The sequence below is a fragment of the Athalia rosae genome, chromosome 7 (genome assembly GCF_917208135.1).
Source record: "Athalia rosae chromosome 7, iyAthRosa1.1, whole genome shotgun sequence".
Classification (NCBI taxonomy): domain Eukaryota; kingdom Metazoa; phylum Arthropoda; class Insecta; order Hymenoptera; family Athaliidae; genus Athalia; species Athalia rosae.
In genome coordinates, this window is record NC_064032.1 from 16456899 (window position 1) to 16468084 (window position 11186).

Genomic DNA, 11186 nt, shown 5'->3' on the forward strand with positions numbered 1-11186 from the left:
CATTGTCGTTGAAGAGATTTGACTGAACAACGCTGGAGATTTAGATCTGTTCTAATTTTATTCGACTGTATTTGATTTGCAGTACCAACAGATAAAGTTGATACATCGATTCCATTTCTCCCTTATTTTGTATCGAGATTCAATGTGATTTTCTCTCTTCAATTATTATTCGATGAACTGTGAATGCCTACGGATAAGTCTATTATATCATTATAATTTTTACATAAAACTATGTCTTAGAATATCTATTATTTTTATTTTATACTTAATATATACATGAAAAAGTCTTTATAATACAAACTCATATGATTTGATACGGCAGTATGTAATTGGATAGCGATAATGTAACAATTATTTGACTAGTAATATGGGCGTAAAGCTCGGACAGTACGTATCCTGCGATTGCAAACTAGATTTTATATCCCTGACAATTTGTTCTAAATATGGAGATGCACGTGACTCCAAATGAAGCACTCAACTAGAAAAACAAAATCGATACCTTCCTTAAAAGTTTGAAATTTAATTTATCTACCTAATAATCCTACAGACTTGTCTTTACGGGGGTCGTTACTTTCGCTTCAGAACCTTACCAAACCCTAAGGACTCAAGGAATTCAGGATCTTTATTCTCCTGTTATATTTCTTCTACCATTCATTTTAACAAATTTAATTCCCTGCTCTACTTTGTGATCGTAGTGCCGAGACAGAATTGGTTTGCTCTTCTTCTCATGGTGTTTTAATCCTGATGTGAAATTCCTCTGCATTTTCTTAAAATTCAATTAGACTGCCCGCCACCAATTTTGGCATTTTTCTGAAGTACTGCCATTGCTCAGTGTAGACTCAACAATGTGGTCTCGTTCAACACAGTGTCACCGATTTCCCAAGAAATAACTTAACCGGAGAAGCATAAAACTAGTCATCAGGTACCAACTCGCTGGAATCGACGCAAGCATCTTGTACCGCTCATCTACAACAAATTTACGAAATTTTTTTACAATTATCATATGTCTATTAACGTATTTTATATCCTTGTTTCACATAGTTCACGTTCGATTATTGGATTACCATCAGTTTTTTTTACTTAGTTGATAACGTTGAGGCATTTTCATGTTTTTTCGAGAAAGTATAGTAGAGTAGTAAAGTATAGTAGTGATAGTAAGTAGAGTAGTAAAGTATAGTAGTGAAAGTAAGCCAATATCACTCATCAGTAATGTATACAAAACTGAAGCTAAACAACAGCAGCAACAATGAAAATATTCATAGACTTAAAAATCTTAAGCATACAATTGCAATTCAGAACGAATATTGAGAGACTTTGGTTTGGATCAGGATGGGTTTGATTTGGAGTCAATAATTTATTTTAAAGTAGCCTACGTAAGACGGTTACTCGGAGATAGATGATCAAGGGATAATTTGACAGTCTGTGACTTACAATGAGTCAAAGTTTCCGAAAAAAGGAAGATTTAGTACAGTAAAAACAAAACAATACAGAGAAGTATGCAAATATAAATAACAAAAACAAACTCGGATGCAAAGAGACTCGTCGAAAACGCTCAGCGCTTCCTTTCAATTGACATATAGTACAATCATATATTTACAAAGCGAGCTTTCAAAAAATTGATCAAAACATCAAGTAGAATTATCTATAATACACCCCAATATTGAAATTCTTACAGAGAATTAGTTCCGAATTTTTTTCGATGATCTGACGCAAAATAATAACAATATATATTAATGGTTGGAAGTTAGATCAGAAGAACTTCATCCGAACGTAGCTGACGATATGTTTTTTAAAGACGTGCATCTACCGATCCTTTTGTTATTCTATTTCAAGCAGGGTGCAGCGGAGTGCTCGTAACAATTTCCTCAGACAACGGAGGCTTCTGCCCTAACTTGATTTCTCTCTGGTTTTTTACATTACCTGTCATCTGCTCGGACATCTTTATCGTCGACCAACCAAGGCTCCTCTGCACCGCCATTTTCCACTTTGTATACCTCGCGTCTCTCTCTATGAATTATGAAATTTTAATATGGCATTGAACCTGGATATCTGGTTCAATATGGAATTAATTTTCAGATAAATCGTACCCTCTGGTGTTGTTGTTGGCAGGAACGTATCGCTGGCTACAGTTTCCACTTCTTCCCCTTCTAACTCCCATACATTTACACCCTCAGCGTGCCCTGCTGCCATTGCAACCCCAAGTGCAGTTATATCTGGCATCGTTGATCTGACTATAACGGCGGAACTTTTGTTATTAATAAATTTAAAAAATATTATCGTATTCCCGAGAATCCAATTATCGACTCACAGACGGGAGTGCCGCAGAGATCAGCTTGCAACTGCATCAGCAGATTATTAGTGGTCATTTTACCATCGGTGTTTAACTTAGTCAATGGAAAACCACAGTCTTTATGCATGGCTTCGAGAATGTCTCGTGTCTGGAAGCAAACGGCTTCTAAAGCTGCCCTGATTATGTGCTGTTTAGTGGTGAACGCCGTAAGGCCACATATTATCCTATGAAAATTAATTTTCATCTAGAAAAAAATCATCAATAAGGCCCGCCCACCTTTCCCGACAACTAAAATTCTTACCCTCTTGCATCTTTTCTCCAGTAAGGGGCATAAAGTCCAGAAAATGCTGGAACAAAATAAACGTCTCCCGTACTAAATACGCTTTGAGCGAGATCTTCGCTCTCCTTGACATCATCGATGAGTTTCACGTTATCTCTTAGCCATTTTATAGCTGCTCCAGCAACCGCTACTGATCCTTCGAGTGCATAAACAGGAAGACTATTTGGGCCGAATTGATAAGCGACCGTGGTCACCAGTCCGTGAGAAGATTGGACCCTCTGAAAAAAATATTTCCGATCGTTTTCGGTCAGCAAAATTGAATTCGTAAAACTTTTTTTCCAATAAAAACAAGTTAAAGACCAACCGTAGTTCCGGTATTACACAGCAAAAAGCACCCGCTTCTGTATGTATTTTTAGCCTGTCCCTGTTGTAGACAGTTTTGACCTACGAGTGCCGATTGCTGATTGCCTAATACCTGTAATAAAAATACCCAAACAAAATTGGCGTTTTTGAGACAGGAATACTTAACATTTACCCCAGATATCGTTATTCCCTTCAATGGTCCTATGGTGACTTTCCCATAGATTTCTGAGCTGCTCTTTATATCAGGCAGAAGCTTCATTGGAATATCGAAGTATCTACATAACGTCGGATCCCATGTAAGGGTTTCGATGTTCATGAGCATTGTTCTTGAGGCATTCGTGACATCTGTTATATAAAGACCACCATCTTTTCCCCCAGTTAAATTCTGCAGGAGAATGGAAAATAAGGGTTTTAGTAGTACCGATGAATTGGCTTAACGATGCAATTAACTACGCAAGTTTTAGTCATACCCAAATCACCCACGTATCCATTGTCCCAACTTTGCACCTTCTTTCCCTCACGGCCTTCCAAACGGTCGGAACGTTGTCTTTCATCCATCTAATTTTCAACGCCGAAAAGTAAGGGCTCACTGGTAAACCGCATAGTGGTTTAAGATGATTTTTACTCTGGTCCGGAAACTTTGCTATTATCTGGTCCACCGTTGAATCGGTTCTGATATCCGACCAGACTGAGAAATTCGAAAGATTCATTTCTAATTTTGTAACAGAAAAAGCTTTGGATATTTTCAAGTAATCATAACTGTACGAATACCTATTGCGTTGTATAATGGTTCTCCCGTTGTACCGTCCCAGGCTACGGTAGTTTCTCTTTGATTGGTAACACCTATGGTGACTATATCTGAGATGAATAGACCAAGGGTTTCAAATCTCCTGAGTACTTCTTTGACGCAGGCCTTGACTGCAAATAAAATTTCTTTCGGGTCCTGCTCGACCCATCCCTCCTGCGGACTCAGTTGTTCGATGTCTATTTGATGCGAGGCGACTTCCGCTACGTGTTTAGCGTTAAATACCTGTAAAAATAAGGAAAGACTATAGGGATTGGAGCGATAAGTTTTATCACGATGTAAAGACTTTGACTTTGACTATTTTTCAACGATCTGTTATAATAATCGAACATAATTCATACTCGACCTTATAGCCCCCCTAATCCGGGTGTTGGGTAACCAAAGCCGAAAAAAGCCGAACCTAATCTGAACAGCGAGATAACGCGAGAGGAATTAACCGTATGGATTATTTGTTCAATAAATATTCAGACCCAATGAATTTAGTTGCCAAAAAAAGCAAGAAAAAAACCGTAAATTTTTTCATCCCATATTACAACGCATATGACAATAATGCTAAATTGTTGGCACGCGATTGAAACTAGATTTCAATTAGAACGATTCTAAAATTCCGATAGCTGAATGGAAACAAGTTTGTTACAGACTGTTTATACACACAGCTGATAAATGTAATTCATGTTATAAATTTACGAAACATCAAACAAAAAATAAAATAATCTCTATACAATTATCCGATAATTAGGGTCGTTCTGCAAATGAGATTAGCGGTAACCAGTTAATAAAAAAAACAAGTCGTTCATCCCACCTCACATGTACTATTTCGTGCGGACATCGTTTCTCCTATAGGACAAATTGAAATGTAAAAATTTATTGAAGAATATTTTTATACGTAGAATTTTGTTTTTACCACAAATCTGACGGTCCTGGTACCCACGTCTATCACTCCGATCAGAGGCCCACCTCTTTTCGTTGACGAAGGCATACTCGATTCTGTAAACAACCGGTAAAAAAAAATAAATAAATCGATAAATTTTATAGACCAAGCGTTATCAAAAATGCGGCGTAATTAATCTGTAAAATCGGCTGATTTTACCACTCCTCGAAATAAAAACGAGAGAAGAGCAGAGCCAGGAAAACAAAAATTCTGTTTCGAGTATGTGAAAAATAAAAGTGACGAATGCTATAAATGTTCAAGTAATTAATGGATTGTTATGTAAATCTACGTATGCATACATACTTATTTTTATTGTATATTGAAGGAATGTCTCAGCAAAGGAGGAAAAACTTAAAAAAAAAACATCTATTTCTTTAATTCCAAGAAAATTAGAACCAAGAAATATTTCATCAGATCTGACGTTAGCGATTTGATAATATTTTGCAATTTTTTAATCACAGTACGATCGTTTGAAATTTCTTTATAAAATTGTCCGCAACTATTTTCTGCATCTCATTACGAATCGATGTTTTTTTTGTAACAATAACAACAAGAATTATATCGAAACAATCTATATAATTTTTCAGAGACCCCTTTTCATTTTTCCTTCCTCGAACATATGAATGTTATACAAAATCAACGAGTACCTACTTATATTACAGATTTTTGATAACCGACTCGCAGCGTGTCCGTATAGCCACCGTCAGACCCAAAGAGAGAATGTGAACGAATGACCGTTCTCGCGTCCGACGTAGTCGGTATTTCAAACCGCGGCGAAAGGGGCTCGTCGGGCTCGTCGCGGATATTACGAATGCGGGCCACGCTGGCACGTCAGACTCCAAAGAGTCAAATAAGACGCCCGGCACACGCGATCTACGAGACGCGCCTGCTGTTCCCCACACACGTGTTGGGCATAGATTCCCCCGCGAAGCTTATCTAATTCTTAAGACGCATACGTATTCATCCATATCCGACGTACCTGATTACGAACATGCGGTTTAATTGTGTGTTAAGTACCTAATTACTAAAATACACCGGTGAAAAAAATAATTAACAGCACACCGTGCGCATCCATAGTTAAATCCGATCGACCTTCAATAACTTTGATTTCAAAAGGAAACCGGTCTTCTCGTGTGTACACCTATGTTTATAAATATTACAAATTTAACATAGATGAAGATGAATTTCTACCGATAAGTATACATGAATAATATACAAGTTTATATTTAACGTATAGAAAAGATGTGTCCGCATCACGAGTTTGCTCTATAAGTCATTAACTTTGATAACGTTATTTTAGGTCGAGACATCGAATACCCATCAGGTTGTCGGACTTCGACCAGGTCCAATGGCTATTAAAACATAGCTCTAGTGTAGATTTTGCATTCTTTTGTGCGTTAAAAAATATAATTTTACATATAACAATAAAATAAATAAAATGAATAAATAAAAATCTCCAAAAACTGCATTACAATCAAGAAAAGCATGAATGCATCTGGAACATAATTTTGGTAAACGCCCATATACGATAGAATAAATTCATATAGGTATGTATGTTGAGTTTTATCGACTTATTTTATACCTTCAACCTCGATGACCTCAGATATCGAACTGAGAAGCGCGTTGTCTATTTTTCATATTATATATGAATGCACATCGTATCACTCTCTTGTATATACTATGTATAATTATGTATTTAAGAGAGTGCGCGCAGATGAGGAAACTCCGCAGGATGATCATTCGTCACGTACGTTATTTCGAAAGCACTTCAAAGACTAATTGTAAGTGTACATATAAATGAACTGCTCGTCGACGCGAGAAAAAATGAAACGCAATTAAATAAAATAAGATAATCTTACAATTAATCACGTATATTGAACATAATACATCTCATCGGAGCCTTGTATATTAGGATATACATCAATATCACCAATTAGCAAATACTTTACATGAGTTTTTCCATTTATCATTGGATAGTTATAACAAATAAGACGAAAAAGGAAAAAAAACACGAATACATTTACATGTAACAAAAAAGTCATGTAACGCAAAAGCAAGAAAGGGAGAAAAAGTCGATATTTCAGAATTTTCCTTCCAATTTACCTGCACCATTTACGGGATCAAAGGCAAAATACTGCCAAATACTACCTTTGCGCTGTTGCATAGTCGTACCGTTTTATAATGTTTTTTCTTTCTTTTTTTACAGTTTATGAAGAAATTTTTTCAAATCTGTTGATTATTTTTTCGGTACAAAGTTGGGATACGCGCGTGTGATAAACCTGCAGAGAAATTTGAATAATTTCGATCAATTACTCGGCATCGGTCACCGCTTGTACGGTAATAAGATAAAAATATAAAAAGAGAAGATAAGAATATAAAGAAAATAAATGAATTTGAAAAACGATATCGAACTCAATGGCACACTTTTCCTGTCAAAGTTTATTTCTTTCTTTGCGTGGTAATATAAAAATTTTTTTTTTCAAATTTCGTTTCCGTTTTCATATATTATTTCAATTGAAAGATGCGAGATTACGCGCACGAGATTTGCCAGCTCGAAAGTTAAACAGCCAGCACCCTAGCTACCCGATCAGGCATAAAGTTTTTTATAAACTGACGAACCGATTAGCGAAGAGCTTCGAACGTTGCGTTATACTGTACCAGATACAGGTATAGGTACAAAAGTTATCGGTATAAACTATTTAACGTATTAATTATCTATAGTACGTACACATATATACCTCGTGCCTATACCCTTGATAATGATCGTTGAAATCAGATCGCGCCTCTACTGCAGATTGCGGATGATTGTCACCTTCGGTAGCTGCAGAAGATTGATAATTATACACGGATATAATAGATCTGACCGTGAAACGAGCCCATCGGTGATCAGAGATCATCATATCTCAGCTCTACGATGACCGATTTCATTGAAATTAGGCTTAAATGAAAGCTCGTCCCCGATTTATATTGCACAACTGATCTTACATTTGCTGTAATGTTATAAATATGGGAGCTATTTGATGAAACGCCAACCTAACTCCGCTTTTCTGCTCCCCTAGCGGTATAGATATACTTGGTAGTTCGCCCGTTCTTTTGAATGCTTGGCGCGAGACTCTACCGAGTCTCTTGATCATATTCGTGTGTATTCGGCGATGATCGACAATCTCGCGATCCTCGCCCTCCGCTTACCTCAATGACCACTACCTTCACATGGGCACCCACAAATTTGTAGACTCGTAGCTATGGTTCGACAAAAAAGGGTGTATTCGAGCTCTTGCGGTAAAGAACTTATATCTACTGCGTTGATTGAAATCATCTTGTGATGATTCTTGAACATGTTGTGATTCTTTGTCAGTGTTTCAACCAAATAATTGTAGAAGCACTCTCGCGACTCTGTTGTTAGTCCCTTTACTTTACATGCATCGCTTCTACAGATTTGACATGTGCTTCAGATGCATCCATTTTAATTTGGGGACTTGGTGTTTCAGGCACCATATTCAAGATAAAGTTGGATTGATCTTTCACCATTGATAGCTCTGATTAAGAATCGAATGGATATTCTACGCCCATTCAACATCAATGTGAAAACATTAAATTCAAAGATTTGAGTGATAGAAACAGTTTCTATAATGAAAGATCTGCAGTCTGAACAACCTCAAGTAAAAAGGTTGTACGTTACACCAGAGATGGCTACTACACGTGTTTTGCAGAACCTAGTTATGGAAATGTACAATGCCGGTGTGATATCATATATTGTGCTCGATATATTGTGCTCGTTGCACTTCCAAAGTATGACGTGCTTGAATCATATACTGAGAGTGACATTTCTGGACCAGGATTTGAAGCAATGAAGGAACAAGAAAAACGCGTTAGCTAAAGAATGGCTTTCTTCGCAATTTGCTTTTTGCAGAGGAAATAGAAAGCCTGAAACACCAAGTCCCCAAATTAAAATGGCTGCATCTGAAGCACATGTCAAATCTGTAGAAGCAACGCATGTAAAATAAAGGGACTAACAACAGAGTCGCGAGAGTACTTCTACAATTATTTGGTTGAAACACTGACAGAGAATCACAACATGTTCAAGAATCATCACAAGATGATTTCAATCAACGCAGAAGATATAAGTTCTTTACCGCAAGAGCTCGAATACACCCTTTCTTGTCGGACCATAGCTACTAAGTCTACGAATTTGTTAGGGGAACAGAAAAGCAGAGTTGGGTTTGCATTTCATCAAATAGCTCCCATATTTATAACATGACAGCAAATGTAAGATCACTTTTGCAATATAAATCGGGGACGAGCTTTCATTTAAGCCTAATTTCAATGAAATCGGTCATCGTAGAGCTAAGATATGATGATCTCTGATGAACTTGCCTCAATTTATATGCCTATTTTATTAATATTATTGGCATTTGACTAATTTTCACATATGTAGGATTTATATTTTTATATAAGTATATAATAGTGTATGCCCACCTGTGTATACAACGTACGTTCCGTAGTGCAGTTTTGAAAAATTCACAACCGCAGTGGTCTCAGATGCTTATATTTCTTTAGCACTTGGAATCTGGATTTCATGGTCGAATAAAATTTGCTTTTTTCTCTTTCCTCGTGTAGATTGATAACCCGCAGTTATTGATTACTCCAGATTCTTCACCCCTATTAACAAGAGCAACAAAAACAAGACCGATAATAATTGTGTGCACATTGTACATGTGAATTTACATATAATTTATATAATTTGTAATATCTTTATGGTCTTGTGTAATTTTCATAATTGAACGGCATCACGCTTGTAGGTTTACACATTTGTAGTCAACGCACATCATAATCTACTGTAAAAATTGCCACCGGCGCTTTCATGTGTCTCGTGTATATCATATGAAAATAAATAGATCGCATATGGTGTATAAATAAAATTGTATAGTTGAATTCATTGTGTATCGGAGTTAATCAATCGTCCCCGCGGTGTCATATAGGTATAGGTATATGTTTGGCGAACTTTGGACTTTACCATACGTTAAATGAGAAGTAAAAGTATCATACACATTATACAAATCATTTTTAATGGCAGAAACCATACGACTTCATATTCACAGATTATTGGCAATCATTTTTCTAGATCTGTACGGAGCTTTAATTTCCAGCTGCTGAACTTGTTCGAAGTTAGGAATATGGTGATATGAATTGTAACACGTGCATATTTTGCGTGCGCAGGTACGTAATGGTAACACGATTAACCACACGATCTTTGTAAAAAAGATTCATTATGTGAATTGAAAAATCTCCAACGCAAAGTCGACTTATACTTTGATTTACTTACAGTCAAGGTGTTCGATGAAATAAAACCGAGTGTCTGCTCCGTTTTTTTTTTTCACTACACGAGGAATTACGGGGGCTATTGTATTCGATGAAATACAACACATAGACGTTTTCCTTAATCAGAAAACCAGCTTTTAATTCAATACCTTTGATTCATTTTTGTTTCTTTCATTTTCCATTCTTCGATTCACGGTCGGGTCATGTTTACACGTTGTCTAATTTTTCAGCCCGATCGTACATTTTTGCCAGACCTGATTTTGATGATGGTACGTATGTACGTACGTACGACCACGACTGGGCTGAAGCAATGTGGTGAGTGGGACGGTGTCAGGACGAGCATATGCCCCGCTCAGTCTGTAATAAAATCGGAACAGACCGATCAAAATCAAAAACCTTCGCGAATATATTTAAGCAAGTCATGATGCCATGACCCTACCGTTCGCCAAAGCGAAATGAACTGATCTATTTCCCCTTTGATTTTGTAAGTTTTCGAGACTCAAAATCCGAAGACTTTCGGCAGTTCGGCGAACATCGGAGAAGTAACGGAAACCCGCGAGAAGGGGAGACACTTATTATTGAATTGACAACCGCCACCGATTTTTAAATTTGAAAATAATTAGGATCAAAGCTTGATATTTTGATGCACTCAAATTTACCAAAAATTAGTCCAAGAGAGAACTGAGAGCATTTGCGTAATACTCTAAACTTGAAAACGAGTCAAATTGTTACCGATAAAAAGAAATGGGGAAATCGTCATTGCAAACTTCAGTCAACGTTGCAAACATAACTGATTGATCATGAGACTGATGATATTCTGATAACTTCGTATTTCTTTCATTTCAAGGTTCGAAATTGTTATTGTTCCTTTGTTTTTCTCTGATACAACTCGATGACTAATAACCCGAGAAATTTGAGCCGAATTCCAGTCGATTTTAACATAATTGTTTCTCAAGATCATTGATATTACCTTTTGTATAAAAATGATGCTTTTCTTTTTCGGTCAACTAGTTGTTCTGGTGACCAGCTTGTGAAGCCACTTGTGCGGCGGTAGTCCTGCAGGATCACAAAAATCAAATTAAAAAACGAAAAACAACAAAAAAAACTTTACAAGGTTTCACTTAGGTGGCGTTAGGTACAAAGAAATGTTGATCAGAATCATCAACGATATTTTCTCTGGCGCATGCGCTCATTGGTA

At 36.7% G+C, this 11186-nt stretch overlaps 1 protein-coding gene and 1 long non-coding RNA gene across 9 annotated transcripts; one reads left to right on the top strand and one right to left on the bottom strand.

The window, feature by feature from the left end:
* Positions 1-234: 234 nt before the first annotated feature.
* On the bottom strand, positions 235-11186 carry LOC105684714 (glycerol kinase). Of its 8 annotated transcripts, none has more exons than XM_048659211.1 (15): positions 10959-11186; positions 9993-10345; positions 9146-9328; positions 7398-7490; positions 6773-6948; positions 4643-4725; positions 3705-3963; positions 3404-3621; positions 3106-3318; positions 2935-3045; positions 2592-2848; positions 2309-2514; positions 2088-2231; positions 1921-2007; positions 235-966 (listed from the first exon to the last, which is right to left on the bottom strand). In XM_048659211.1, the coding sequence occupies exons 5-15, from the start codon at positions 6831-6833 to the stop codon at positions 869-871; spliced, it is 1737 nt and encodes a 578-aa protein (XP_048515168.1). In that variant the 5' UTR covers positions 6834-6948; positions 7398-7490; positions 9146-9328; positions 9993-10345; positions 10959-11186; the 3' UTR covers positions 235-868. The 8 variants fall into 8 exon arrangements, with proteins under 8 accessions (XP_048515168.1, XP_048515166.1, XP_048515167.1 ...); XM_048659209.1 differs by lacking the exon at positions 10959-11186 and adding an exon at positions 10428-10580; XM_048659210.1 differs by lacking the exon at positions 10959-11186 and having other exon boundaries at positions 10138-10444.
* LOC125501963 lies at positions 7502-9601 on the top strand. The gene is made up of 2 exons (XR_007279710.1): positions 7502-7948; positions 8158-9601. It is a non-coding gene; the product is annotated as an uncharacterized LOC125501963 (long non-coding RNA).